Source organism: Boleophthalmus pectinirostris, unplaced genomic scaffold (assembly GCF_026225935.1).
Source record: "Boleophthalmus pectinirostris isolate CB_2022bp ecotype Guang Dong unplaced genomic scaffold, ASM2622593v1 HiC_scaffold_14, whole genome shotgun sequence".
NCBI classification, from domain to species: Eukaryota; Metazoa; Chordata; class Actinopteri; order Gobiiformes; family Gobiidae; genus Boleophthalmus; species Boleophthalmus pectinirostris.
Window position 1 is genome coordinate 36,303,702 of NW_026571047.1, and position 15,000 is coordinate 36,318,701.

Below are 15,000 nucleotides of genomic sequence, written 5' to 3' on the forward strand. Positions count from 1 at the left end.
AGTAATCGTCTGTGTGTGTTTCACAGGTGTGCGTGGCTCTGGGAGGGCATCAGGAGTAATCGTCTGTGTGCATGGCTCTGCAGCGCCGCCTGCTGGTGGGGCTGGGGACGGCCTTCTCGCTCTTCCTCGTCTACCTGCTGTGCGTGCGCCTGGAGTCTCCGTTCAGCATCGACCCCGTCATCCACAGCCAATCAGAGACCAGCAGGTGAGTCTCAGCCAATCAGAGACGAGTAGGTGAGTCTCAGCCAATCAGAGACGAGTAGGTGAGTCTCAGCCAATCAGAGACGAGTAGGTGAGTCTCAGCCAATCAGAGATGAGTAGGTGAGTCTCAGCCAATCAGAGACGAGTAGGTGAGGCTCAGCCAATAGATGTTTTTCACACCAGCCAGAATTTTCCCACTGTAGGTTTGCTGAACTTCCAGTTAATGTTTTTCTGTGTAAATGTGTGTGTAAATGTGTGTGTAAATGTGTAAGTGTGTGTGTAAATGTGTGTGTAAATGTGTGTGTAAATGTGTAAGTGTGTGTGTAAGTGTGTGTGTAAATGTGTGTGTAAGTGTGTGTGTGTAAATGTGTGTGTAAATGTGTGTGTAAATGTGTGTGTAAGTGTGTGTGTGTAAGTGTGTGTGTAAATGTGTGTGTAAATGTGTAAGTGTGTGTGTAAATGTGTGTGTAAATGTGTGTTGTATTCTCCAGTAGTTTCATAAATCTGCTCCATCACCAAATCTTCAACCAACAAACTCCACAAAGGAGAAAGATTCTAACATGAACAATTTATCCACAACGATCAAGAGAAGAAAGATGAAAACTTAAAGGAAACAACAACGACGAAGCTTTAGTGACAAACTGAACTAAACTCCATCCGTCCGTCGTGGAGTTAACGGTCTGTTGAGGAACTCGCATACTTCCCTTTTCACATTCACTTCCTCCAGCGCAGGGAAACCATGAGGTGTTCAATAACATTAGGGTTTCCAAGAGATTTATCGCATTCAAACTGCACAAATCTCTCTGTCTGTACTAATATCCACATCATGAAATGAAATCAAGTTCCTTCTGTTTTATTCACGACCATAACAAGAGTTTAGTTCAGTTTGTCACTAATGTGTCGCTGTTGTTCGCTTTTAAGTTTATATATATTTGCATTTGTCAAAACCAGGACAGCGTGCGGGGGGTGGGGGGTGGGGCCTCGTCATCGACACTGAGCGACTCTCACCTGGCAAAACTTTTTCATGTTTTCTGTGTCCTGGTGAGATTTTTCCCACTGGACACCGAAACATATGTACCTGTGGTGTAAACTGTGCACGTGGCTCTCACTTGTCCCGACCATTTGTGCTTCGGTTCGTTACAGACTGACCGACTGTTTGTGTGTCGCTCCTTCTGATGCAGAGACACATGTACAGACTAGAGATGCACGGATTGCGGTTACAACCGCAGTATCCGCGGTTAATCCGTGGGTCAGGCGGATGACGTGACGAAAAATTATATTTTAATTAAATTCGGGCGGGTGGGCTTGTAGTATGAAGTGTACGTCATATCCTTAATTAGCCCATTTGACCTCGTTTTTATGTTCTGAAGGTTCAGGTTGTGTCGGGTTATTGATGCCTAAGGTTTACGAGGCACATATTATATGCAGTTTATTTTATTATTTCTAATTTATTTCAGCTGTTTGCCAACACATAAGTGGCTATAGGGACATATTTATTTAGGAATATAAAGAGGGCATTGCCTGATTTCAATAAAGGTTCATCTGGATGAGATGATCTGTCTGTTTTGTTTCGATATCAGATATATTTTAAAACACGCAGACATTATAGCGTAAACTGCCACTCGGGGTTTTTAAAACTTAAAGAAAGACCAATGGAGTGAGGCTATGACTTTGAAATAACATCGGGCAATGGCAGAATGTTCAGAATGTAACAACATCCAACACGAAGGCAACAAGGTTCAAAAACAGCCTCGTCGGAAAACGTTGTCAATTAATTAGCTGCACAAGAAAACCAGGTAAGTCTGGGGTTGTTACGGACAATTAAGAATGCGAACACACACGCTGAGCGAATTTTGAAATGAATGAGCTATAGTTTGCATTTTTATCGAGGCTCCTTATTTTGTTTGCTGTATGATTGTTCTAAAATCTAAAATCAATCGGCGGATGGCGGGCGGGTGCGGTTTTGAAAACCTTCGGTGCAAAATGGACAGCGGGCGGATGATGAGTTTTGTGTCGCGGTTGCGGATGAAGAAATAGCCCATCCGTGCATCTCATACAGACCCCCGTTTGTCCCCGGACATGGACGTTTGGTCTCCCTACACTACGCACAGCAACCTACATTCAGTTCGTCGTTTAAAAATGAACATAATCGATGAAATTCTTAATGATCATTTATCAATTCATTGACTAATCATGCCCATCCCTAGTGGTGAGGATGTTGCGTCTGGCGCGGTGACGAGGTTTGGCTCAGAACAAATTTCTTTGTAAGAACGTTTCATGAATGAGGCCCAACAACTTTAAAGATATTGCACAAAATTGTCTCTTTCTCTCTTGTTCTAATGTTTTTGCCTCATCAAAAATCTGCCTGAAGAGGTTCGAGAGTTATCCATGCATGTTTCAGTAATTTAGTGATCTCTCCTGGGCTTTATTCAAACCCAGCTTACAGGTTAGCAGTGCAAGACTCCGCCCACAATTCTCCATCAATATATATTAAAAAAAAAAAAAAAAACACGACACAAAACTGTACACAGCGACTCGAGTTTCATTAGTGTGCTGTGATCGTGCTCTGAAGGGGGCGGTGACTTAGTGTGGGGAGCAAAGGGAATCAAGAACTAATCTGAAACTCATAAAACATGCTGATATGTTGTTTTGGGCACATTTAAAGGGTTTAGAGACGTGAGGTGTTCCAGTTACAGAAATATAATCCTCCTGTTTCAAGTCCCAGAGCGTCCTGTGCTTTATGTCCACTCTTTGTTCAGTAAATAATAAAAAGAATGAAGACATTTTCGAAACACGTTTGCGTAAATGTTTGCTTTGGTTTAATGGGGAGATAAGATTTGAGTGGACGGTTCAATAAAAAGGTCCCAGATAATGAGTAACTCCACAAGTGTCTTGCAAACATACACACAAAAAAAAGTCAATCGTCTGTGCTGCTTTAGTTTTTCTGAGATATTAACGATTCTTTTATAAGTCAAATTGGGGTCAGCAGCCTCCAGGAAGCTTCAAGATACTTCAAAATTGTGCTTCTTTTGTGCTGCCAAAAGTTTTGTTTGTGCGATTCTGGTTCTTAAGATATTAGCAGTTTTATTTTGACGTCGTCCAGCCCCTCAAAATGTTAAACAGCCTCAAAACAGCAGAAAATTCTACGAAACATTTTTAGTTGGTTTATGCTGTTTTGTGTTGTGACTGTTTTCATTTGTGCGAGTTTATTTCTAAAATTCTTAAAGGGATAGTTCGGGTTTTTTGACATGAATCTGTATGGCCTCCCCGTGAGCAATGTCGTGCATCTACACTGACTTTACCCCCGACAGCGTCCGGTGAGCCGAGATACTGGCCGTTTTCTGTGCTGATGAAAGTCGTCCGGCAAGTTGTGTGGGGACAGTAAAATAAAGCGTTTTTCTTCTCAAAACAACATGTGTTCAAAAGAGTGATACATTTGCATCACAAAACCATCGTCCTCCAAAAAGTCAGACCTCATAATCGCTTGGCACTATTTTCTTTCCATTCGTATCACTGCGTGCGACCGCCAGGTGACAGCACCGAAAACGGCCAGTATCTCGGCTCACCGATGCACGACACTGCTGATGGGGATGACATACAGATTTATGTCAAAAAACCCAAACTATCCCTTTAATGACTATTTTTGCAGCTGAAGCAAACTCAAAAAGTCTTTAGTAAGTTGCTTTTGATTCATATTTTATAAAATAATGCAGACTTTTCCACAGCCTCACATCGTTTATCTTTTTGTTTCGTATAATTTTCTGCCTGTTTTGATGCTTTTTAACATTTTGAGGAGCTCGATGACGTCATTAGCTGAAAATAAAACTGCCAAAATCTGAAGAACCAGAATCGCACAAATGAAAATTTCTGCAGCACAAACGAAGCACAAACGATTGACTCCATTTTGTGTCATTTTAGAGAATTTTGAAGTTTCCTGGAGGCTGCTGACCCCAATACATGCATCACGAATCTCGGACTTCTGGTCATCGCGCAGTTCATACTGGGAAGGATTTTCCGAAAAAGTGAGCATCAAACCTCCATGTTTGTTTTCCCAGTGGGATGTGTCTATTGTCAAAGTCGATCTTTTCAAGTCTTTTGAACCATATCACTTTTGTTTTTGGTTCTGATATTGTCATATTTTAGTTTTGGGATTCGGACATCGTAATTGTGTGGTTGTTGGATCCTAACGGCGGAAAACGACTTGAGAAATTTGTTTGCGAACTCCATAAATGCAAAAGTGAATCAGATGTGTGTGACTCAAACCTCCGTTCAAACTGTTTCTCTTCCCAACGGAATTGAAAAATTTGGACGGAAAACACAATTACGATGTCCAAATCCCAAAACTAAAATATGACAATATCAGAACCAGAAACAAAAGTGATATGGTTCAAAAGACTTGAAAAGATCGACTTTGACAATAGACACATCCCACTGGGAAAACAAACATGGAGGTTTGATGCTCACTTTTTTGGAAAATCCTTCCCAGTCTGAATTGCGCGATGACCAGAAGTCCGAGATTCTTGATGCATGAATTTGACCTGTAAAAGAATCATTAATATCTTCAGAACTAAAGCAGCACAAACGAAACTTTATGCAACAGAAATGGAGCACAAATGATTGACATCTTTTTTGTGTAAGTGTGTGTTTGATGGAGGGCCAACTTCACACAGGTATGTCTTGTGTGGGTGTGTGTACATGTCTGTGGGTGTGGTGCGTGTGTGTGTGTGTGTGTGGTGTGTTTGCTCATGTTTTTAGGGAGCGGGCACATGATACAGTGTTAATCAAACATTAGTGAGAGCGGCTTTGACAAAAGAAGGTGTCTGATTGGTCTTTTATTTACGCTCATATCTTGATTTCGAGATAAAGCAGAGAAATAAAACCTGGAGGATCATGTAGAGCAACTTCAGACCAACATGTGACGGTCAGACTGAGGAGTCTGTGCACACTTCCTGTTTGGAACGCGGCAGACCTGGTTTAGACCTTTTTTAAACCTGGTTTGGACCTGGTTTGGACCTGGTTTAGACCTGGTTTAGTCCTGGTTTAGACCTGGTTTAAACATGGTTTCAACCTGGTTTGGACCTGGTTTGGACCTGGTTTGGACCTGGTTTGGACTTGGTTTGGACCTGGTTTGGACCTGGTTTGGACCTGATTTAAACCTGGTTTTGACCTGTTTTAGTCCTGTTTTAGTCCTAGTTTAGACCTGGCTTAGTCCTGGTTTAGACTTGGCTTAGTCCTGGTTTGGACCTGGTTTGGACCTGGTTTGGACCTGGTTTGGACCTGGTTTGGACCTGGTTTGGACCTGGTTTTGACCTGGGATACTTGTCCCATGTTGTCCTCTCTTGTCTCTGCGTCTATAGTAGTAATAGTAGTACTGTGTGTACTTGTACTGCAGTAAATAGTACTTACCTGTCCCATACCTTCTCATTACTCACAGAAGTACAAGTGTAGCACAGAGCAGGGAGGGTCAGTCCTGGTTTAGACCTGGTTTAGTCCTGGTTTAGACCTGGTTTAGTCTTAGTTCAGGACAAAACCATGAAAAATTCAGAAGTAAAACTCCTCATGTGGTTTTCTGAACTTTCTCCACATTCACTTACAGATTTGTTCAGTTTGATAATGATTCAAGTGTTGAATATTTCACTGCATTTGAATCCATGTTTGAATCTACTGAAATCTTCTCAGTGTAAATGTTATTTTTATATAATCCACGGCTGTAACGTTCAGTTTGATGTATTGGTAAAGGTGGAGGCTTTGGGGGTTTTGCCTCTTCCTGCACTAAATAAATAAATGAATAATTAAAGTCGGACATCAGGTACAAAGTCCTCGTGCTGCCACACCCTCCAGGACACACCAGAGATCACACCGGACATGTGTCGTAAAGTAATAAATAATAAACCAATGATCTGACAAACTCTCGCTGGTGTCGATGATGTGATCCATGATTGTTATTTTCTTCTCTGTGACGTCTGTTTTTATTTGGCCTTGTTTTATTTGGTGGTAAATCCACACCTCTGTCGATGACGCGTCATGGTTCATGTAAATGTTTGAACGTGGGTCGTTCATCGGTGAACACTTTGGTTCCCAGTGGAACTGGTGCAGGAACCGACACCGGCACCGTTCTGACCGACCTGAGAACAGCTTCTGTTGTGTCTCTGTGTCTGTGTGTCTCTGTGTGTCTGTGTCTCTCTGTGTCTCTGTGTCTCTCTGTGTCTCTCTGTGTCTCTCTGTGTCTGTGTGTGTCTCTCTGTGTCTCTGTCTGTGTCTCTCTGTGTCTCTCTGTGTCTCTCTGTGTCTCTCTGTGTCTCTGTGTCTCTCTCTGTGTCTCTGTGTCTCTGTGTCTCTGTGTCTCTCTGTGTGTCTGTGTCTCTGTCTCTCTGTGTCTGTGTCTCTGTGTGTCTGTGTCTCTGTCTCTCTGTGTCTCTGTGTCTCTCTGTGTCTCTGTGTCTCTGTGTCTCTGTGTCTCTGTGTCTGTGTCTCTCTGTGTCTCTGCTGTGTCTCTGTGTCTCTCTGTGTCTCTCTGTCTCTGTGTCTCTGTGTGTCTCTGTGTCTCTGTGTCTCTCTGTGTGTCTGTGTCTCTGTCTCTCTGTGTCTGTGTCTCTGTGTGTCTGTGTCTCTGTCTCTCTGTGTCTCTCTGTGTCTCTCTGTGTCTCTCTGTGTCTCTGTGTCTCTGTGTGTCTGTGTCTCTGTCTCTGTGTCTCTCTGTGTCTCTCTGTGTCTCTGTCTCTCTGTGTGTCTCTGTGTCTCTCTGTGTCTGTGTCTGTGTCTCTGTGTCTGTGTGTCTCTGTGTCTGTGTCTGTGTCTCTGTGTCTCTGTGTCTCTGTGTGTCTGTGTCTCTGTGTGTCTGTGTCTCTGTGTCTCTCTGTGTCTCTCTGTGTGTCTCTGTGTGTCTCTGTGTCTCTGTGTCTCTGTCTCTCTGTCTCTCTGTGTCTCTGTGTCTCTCTGTGTGTCTGTGTCTCTGTGTCTCTCTGTGTGTCTCTGTGTCTCTGTGTCTCTGTGTGTCTCTGTGTCTGTGTCTCTGTGTCTCTGTGTGTCTCTGTGTCTCTGTGTCTCTCTGTGTCTCTGTGTCTCTGTGTCTCTGTGTCTCTGATAACGTACGTCAGTTCTCGTACACATGGTGGTCGTACGTCTGTAACTGTGCCGTGCATCGTTCTTGTTTAACCGCGCAGGTAGTTCCGGCTACATTTAATCACCGTTCTGCATCACGACGCTGTGAGCATCACCGTAGCAACGGGCAAACAAACTGAATTATTGTCAGGAGGAACTAACTTCAGCTAAGACAAATAGAACTAATGTTAATGATTTGAACATCCGCAAAGGGATTTACGTTATCTTTTATGGTTATTTTCTTTTGGCGTGTCTCTGTTTAAAGTGGATTGAGTGTCAGCTGTTTGTAGAAAATTATTACATGGAAATGGGCGTCACGTTTGACATGTGTTTAAATTATTACATTTGTGGCGCTCTGAAGTTGTACGAACATGGTAAATAAATAGTTAAGACCTTTCTTGTTATTCAAGTTTTTGTTTTATTTTACAATTTTTACCATATAACATAACAGACAGCAGCACATTCATTTGGGCCGAAGGAGTAAAACAACAAATGTATCTGTATATCTGCATATGCAAGTGCACTCCACAGCAAAAATAAACAATAAAATAAAACTGTCAAAGTGCATGTGACAAGCCTTTGTAACTCAGTTTAACCTGTTACAAATACAATTAATTTCAATTCTAAATAAAAAGGCCAAATCGATACGACATCCATAAAGTGCAAAAAACAAAGACTTGTTTTCCCAATGTACCAGTTTCAAATGTGTTTTAGTCAATTGAGCAATCAAATCAAGATTTTACAAAAATGTCCGTGTTATTCATTTATTTATTTATTTATTTATTTTGCACATATAACATGACAATAAAAAGAAACACACTAGATAAAAAGTAAGATAAAAAGGTCCCGGAAGAGGCAAAAAACCCAAAAGGGCGAAATATTAAAGCCTCCACCTTATGAATACATAAAAAATTTAACATTATCATTGTGCATTTAAAAATATATATATATATATATATTAGGGATGGGCATGATTAATCGATTAATTGATAATTAATCATTAAGAATTTCATCGATTACGTTAATTTTAATTGTCAAACCGAATGTATGTTGCTGTGTGTGTCGTGACCAAACAGGTGTGTACATGTGTCTCTGCATCAGAAGGAGCGAGACACAAACAGTGGGTCAGTCTGTAACGAACCGAAGCACAAATGTGGATTTAACCAGGATTTGTAGAAGAAATTCCACACTTTCCGTTGCGTTGGGACAAGTGTGAGTCCATGTGCACAGTGTATAAAGCAGCACATATGTTTCTGTGTCCAGTGGGAAAAAGTTTTTCCAGGTGAAAGTCGCTCAGTGTGGATGACGAGGCCCCGCCCCCCTCCCCCCGTACGCTGTCCTGGTTTTGACAAACACAAATCTGGTCACACTGACCTGTATTCACCTGAGTCATGTCTTTTAATCCAACAGAAACTGAACCGCATCAGCGACACAAGAGCTGGAGTTTTATCTTCTCTTAGTTTATGTAAATTAGTGATGCTGTTTTAAGTTTCGTTTCTGTGAGATTTGAACAAAACTGAATTAAACACATTATAATGTCAAACAGCTGATGTGGCTCTAGAGTCGTTATGTTTATATGTCGTAAAGTTGAATTTATTTATGCAGATTAGTGCAGATAGTAATAATAATGATGATCATTTTAATATAAAAATGTTAATGATTAATCGATAATCGATCGTTAATTGTTAATATGTTAAAGTTTGTTGCGATGGCGGACGAGAATCCACGACCAGTTCGCCGCAAAAGAAAGTCGGTTTTTGAGGTCGCTGAAAGACGAAGAGAAGGGGAAAAGGAGCGAAGACAAACCGAGGTGATTCTTGGAGATTCCTTCCAGCGATGGCGCGACTGAAGCAGACGAAGGGACTAAAAACTGATGCGTCGGTCGATAAATTATTTCTAGACAGGTCACTTCAACAGTAATTCTGAACGCGCGCTGGCTGTAAACAAACATGATTTCTAGAGTAAAGAGGCGGGAGGAGATGTTTCTACTGAGGAGCTGTGGAGGAGGAAGGTGGACTGTCACTGTACTTCTCTTCCCTTAAAAAAATCCTCTATACAACCTTTAACTATTTATTTACTATGTTCGTACAACTTCAGAGGGCCACAAATGTAATAATTTAAACACATGTCAAATGTGAGGCCCATTTCCATGGAATAATTTTCTACAAAAAGGCTGACACTGTGTAATGATTAAACTGTTTAATCAATTTCTTTATTTGCCATGAACAAATGTGTAAGCAATTACAGAATTACTACAGAATTTGTTCAAAAATCATTCTGAATCACTTTTACGAAGGTCTTAACTCTAAATGTGTAAGAAAGTCCTGAAATAGTAGTTTGACTCACTCCTGCGCTCCAGAGGTGACGTCATGGAGAGTTGGTGGTGATTAATGTTCAGCTCATGTCCCACAACAGGGAAAAAAGGAGTCACTTGACACACTGCAAGGCAACATCATTTTTGCATCACATTTGAAACAGAAAACGCACACCAAAAATTCTTGTAGAGATGCAAATGGGATGGAGCAGCAAGACGAAAGTGAATAAATGCCAAGCACACTCAGATTGCCGATGTCCAAACGCTTTTTTATTGTATTTATTTTTGTATTTATTTATTTTTTTATAACGTTTCTGGGGCGTTGCTGGGCTGGCAACCATTTTGTGTGCTGTGGTCCAAAGCAAGAAATATATCTGACGAAGATTTATTTTGCAGTTAAAAAAAAAAAAAAAAAAAAAGCATTTGGACATCGGCAGTCTGAGTCCATTTTTTCACTTTTGTCTTGTTTGCATGAACGAACAAATGTGTTGATATATATTCTAACTTGTGTGTGTAATTAATACAATATATATAATGGATTTTTTATTTATTTATATGAATATAGATAATTAATTTAGTTTCATAAAAAGCACACTTCAGGGGGACTTTCATCTGATTTCCCATGTGGGGTTATTCCGTATGAAATCAAGGATCAATCCATTTTCAAGGAATCTCCCCTATGAGCCATCTCAGATTTGGCTGAAAAAAATTCAAAAAATTTCTAAAATCACCAAATGAAAGAATCTCAAATTTTAGCTCAGTCCCTTGAGTCGTTCCTGAGTTATGGCTCATTGAAATTTTGGGGCCCTGCTCACTTTTTCTGAAGCCTTAATTTATAATCATGTTTGAAAGACCAGAACTTCATAAAAAATTGAGCCAGGAAGATGAAAATTCTTGGTCAGAGATTCTGAATCTGTTGTCAAATATTGGGTGTCTTTATTAAGGGGGGCGCTGTGGGTCCCCAAAATCTGACATTTGGTTGCTGCTCAATTTTTTTTTTTTTTTCAATATTTGAGGTCCAAGATCTATTACCTCCCAGCAGATATTTACAAACTAACTGTTGAACCTGAATATTTGAGAGAATGAACATTTCTGACAACAATCTCACACTTTTCTGAGCTTTCATGTGGACGGTGTCGAGTCTCAACTATGGACAAAGACCAAATGTGATCTTTTTGGCCCCTTCTTTGGAGCCTCGGTTCCGCATGTGGACACAGTTACATGTTGATAAATTTGGCATATTCTGATTAGTTTAAAATATAAATAAAAAATCTACTATTAACTTCCTTCATTTCAAACGGAATTTTTGAAAATGAGCTCTCACGGGCCATTTTTGGTGAAGCTTTGGGACTTTTCTACCTGCAGAAAGGTTCCGTTACCTTTAATTAAACACTAACTGCTTGTTATAAAGGGGAGATTATTTGTGGTACTTTGTTTGTGATGGTTTTTGTGGCTCAGTAAAAGACTCGGCTGCAAGGACCAGTCTTCAAACAACTGACAACAATCAAATATTGACCACACTCCAGATGTTTGAGTGGGCTTCACAAGTTTTTCTTTACAAGCTCTAAAGACATCACCATGACATTACAAACCATGATTTGCTCTTGGTTTTTATGAGGCTGATTTATGCACCAAGTAAAAGGTACGTCGTCTTTATTTGTCAGTTAATTTTGTGTGTTTTCTTTTTCAGTTTCGCGAGAGATTCTGCAGACTTTCCCTCCAAATCGGCTCCGGAACCTTCTCTAGAGCTTCAGAATGAAACGAACAAGGAGACAAAGGGGGAGACGAGGAAAGGAGACGAGGTCGCAGGATCTCAGGATGGAGCTCACGTCGGCGCTGAAGACCTCAATACTGCAAAGGCAAAGGACAAAAGTACTGCAAAGAATAGTACTGCAAAAAATACTGCACTAAAGCCAACCACTCCTGCAGTCGCCATTCCAGCAAAGGCCAGAACGACCACTAAACCAGGACCTAAACCAGGACCTAAACCTGAACCTAAACCTGAACCTAAACCTGAACCTAAACCTGAACCTAAACCCACGGAGCCCTCGTTTATTGGAGACTCGTACTACACCGAAAAGCGCCCTCTTCCGACGGTGAGTTGGACTTTTATTTTATTCTACAATTCTGGTGCATTTTGGGTCGGGCTGGGCGTCCTTCCCGATACGATACATACCTCGATGCGTAGGCCACAATACGAAACAAACCTCGATACGTGGTCCACGATACGATAGCTCGATGCGTAGGCCACAATACGAAACAAACCTCGATACGTGGTCCACGATACGATACATACCTCGATACGTAGGCCTCGATACGATACATACCTCGATACGTAGGCCTCGATACGATGCATACCTCGATACGTAGGCCTCGATACGATGCATACCTCGATACGTAGGCCTCGATACGATGCATACCTCGATACGTAGGCCTCGATACGATACATACCTCGATACGTAGGCCTCGATACGATACATACCTCGATACGTAGGCCTCGATACGATACATACCTCGATACGTAGGCCTCGATACGATACATACCTCGATACGTAGGCCTCGATACGATACATACCTCGATACGTAGGCCTCGATACGATACATATCTCGATACGTAGGCCTCGATACGATACATATCTCGATATGATACATACCTCCATACGTAGGCCTCGATACGATACATATCTCGATATGATACATACCTTGATACGTAGGGCTCGAAGCGTAGACCACGATACAATACGATACATACCTTAAAATATAGGCCTTAATACGTAGGCCACAATACGATACATACTTCCGATACGTAGGCCTCGATATGATACATACCTCAATACGTAGGCCTCGATACGATACGTACCTCGATACGATACATACCTCGATACGTAGGCCTCGATATGATACATACCTCGATACGTAGGCCTCGATACGATACATACCTCGATACGTAGGCCTCGATACGATACATACCTCGATACGTAGGCCTCGATACGATACATACCTCGATACGTAGGCCTCGATACGATACATACCTCGATACGTAGGCCTCGAAGCGTAGACCACGATACAATACGATACATACCTTAAAATATAGGCCTTAATACGTAGGCCACAATACGATACATACTTCCGATACGTAGGCCTCGATATGATACATACTTCGATACGTAGGCCTCGATACGATACATACCTTGATACGTCTGCCTCAATTTACTAAATTATTTTGTTACAGCTACAGTTTTGTTGCTCAGACTCTCATGTCTCTGTCTCTGTCCTCAGACTCATGTCCCCGTCCTCAGACTCATGTCCCCGTCCTCAGACTCATGTCCCCGTGCTCAGACTCATGTCTCTGTCCTCAGACTCATGTCTCTGTCCTCAGACTCATGTCCCCGTCCTCAGACTCATGTCCCCGTCCTCAGACTCATGTCTCTGTCCTCAGACTCATGTCTCTGTCCTCAGACTCATGTCTCCTCAGACTCATGTCCCCGTCCTCAGACTCATGTCTCTGTCCTCAGACTCATGTCTCTGTCCTCAGACTCTCATGTCTCTGTCTCTGTCCTCAGACTCATGTCTCTGTCCTCAGACTCATGTCCCCGTCCTCAGACTCATGTCCCCGTGCTCAGACTCATGTCTCTGTCCTCAGACTCATGTCTCTGTCCTCAGACTCATGTCCCCGTCCTCAGACTCATGTCCCCGTCCTCAGACTCATGTCTCTGTCCTCAGACTCATGTCTCTGTCCTCAGACTCATGTCTCTGTCCTCAGACTCTCATGTCTCTGTCCCCGTCCTCAGACTCATGTCTCTGTCCTCAGACTCATGTCCCCGTCCTCAGACTCATGTCCCCGTCCTCAGACTCATGTCCCCGTCCTCAGACTCATGTCTCTGTCCTCAGACTCATGTCCCCGTCCTCAGACTCATGTCTCTGTCCTCAGACTCATGTCCCCGTCCTCAGACTCATGTCCTGTCCTCAGACTCATGTCCCTCAGACTCATGTCCCCGTCTCAGACTCATGTCCCCGTCCTCAGACTCATGTCCCCGTCCTCAGACTCATGTCTCGTCCTCAGACTCATGTCCCCGTCCTCAGACTCATGTCCCCGTCCTCAGACTCATGTCTCTGTCCTCAGACTCATGTCCCGTCTCAGACTCATGTCCCCGTCCTCAGACTCATGTCTCTGTCCAGACTCATGTCCCTGTCCTCAGACTCATGTCTCTGTCCTCAGACTCATGTCTCTGTCCTCAGACTCATGTCTCTGTCCTCAGACTCATGTCCCCGTCATCATGTCCCGTCTCAGACTCATGTCTCTGTCCTCAGACTCATGTCCCCGTCCTCAGACTGTCCCCGTCCTCAGACTCATGTCCCTGTCCTCAGACTCATGTCCCTGTCCTCAGACTCATGTCCCTGTCCTCAGACTCATGTCTCTGTCCTCAGACTCATGTCTCTGTCCTCAGACTCATGTCTCTGTCCTCAGACTCATGTCCCCGTCCTCAGACTCATGTCTCTGTCCTCAGACTCATGTCCCTGTCCTCAGACTCATGTCTCTGTCCTCAGACTCATGTCTCTGTCCTCAGACTCATGTCCCTGTCCTCAGACTCATGTCCCCGTCCTCAGACTCATGTCTCTGTCCTCAGACTCATGTTGTTTGTTCAGATGAAGGAAACTCGTTTATGTGACACATTTGATATTTTCACTGTTTTGATGATTAAAATGTTTGTTTCATATGAACTTTGCTCTTGGATTAACAAAGACTTTTAGTGTCACAGACATGATTTTGTCGTTTTTTTTTTTTTTTATTGAACCGTATCATCTGGTTTAGTCCTGGTTTAGTCCTGGTTTAGACCTGGTTTAGTCCTGGTTTAGACCTGGTTTAGACCTGGTTTAGCTCTGGTTTAGACCTGGTTTAGTCCTGGTTTAGTCCTGTTTTAGACCTGGTTTAGTCCTGGTTTAGCTCTGGTTTAGACCTGGTTTAGTCCTGGTTTAGTCCTGGTTTAGACTTGGTTTAGACTTGGTTTAGTCCTGGTTTAGTCCTGGTTTAGACCTGGTTTAGTCCTGGTTTAGACCTGGTTTAGCTCTGGTTTAGTCCTGGTTTAGTCCTGGTTTAGGGTTTAGTCCTGGTTTAGTCCTGGTTTAGACCTGGTTTAGTCCTGGTTTAGTCCTGGTTTAGTCCTGGTTTAGACCTGGTTTAGTCCTGGTTTAGACCTGGTTTAGCTCTGGTTTAGACCTGGTTTAGTCCTGGTTTAGTCCTGTTTTAGTCCTGTTTTAGACCTGGTTTAGACCTGGTTTAGCTTTGGTTTAGTCCTGTTTTAGTCCTGGTTTAGACCTGGTTTAGCTTTGGTTTAGTCCTGGTTTAGCTCTCGTTTAGTCCTGGTTTAGTCCTGTTATGGTCC

The 15,000-nt window shown here is 42.5% G+C and overlaps 1 protein-coding gene across 1 annotated transcript in view; it reads left to right on the forward strand.

Annotated features, from left to right (window-relative positions):
* The window catches only part of st6galnac (ST6 (alpha-N-acetyl-neuraminyl-2,3-beta-galactosyl-1,3)-N-acetylgalactosaminide alpha-2,6-sialyltransferase), a 53,065-nt gene that overhangs the window by 16,824 nt on the left and 21,241 nt on the right, over window positions 1-15,000 (forward strand). Inside the window, 2 exon segments of the mRNA XM_020930647.2 lie at window positions 27-205; window positions 11,307-11,712. Coding sequence (XP_020786306.1) covers window positions 72-205; window positions 11,307-11,712 — 540 coding nt within the window. The 5' untranslated portion in view covers window positions 27-71.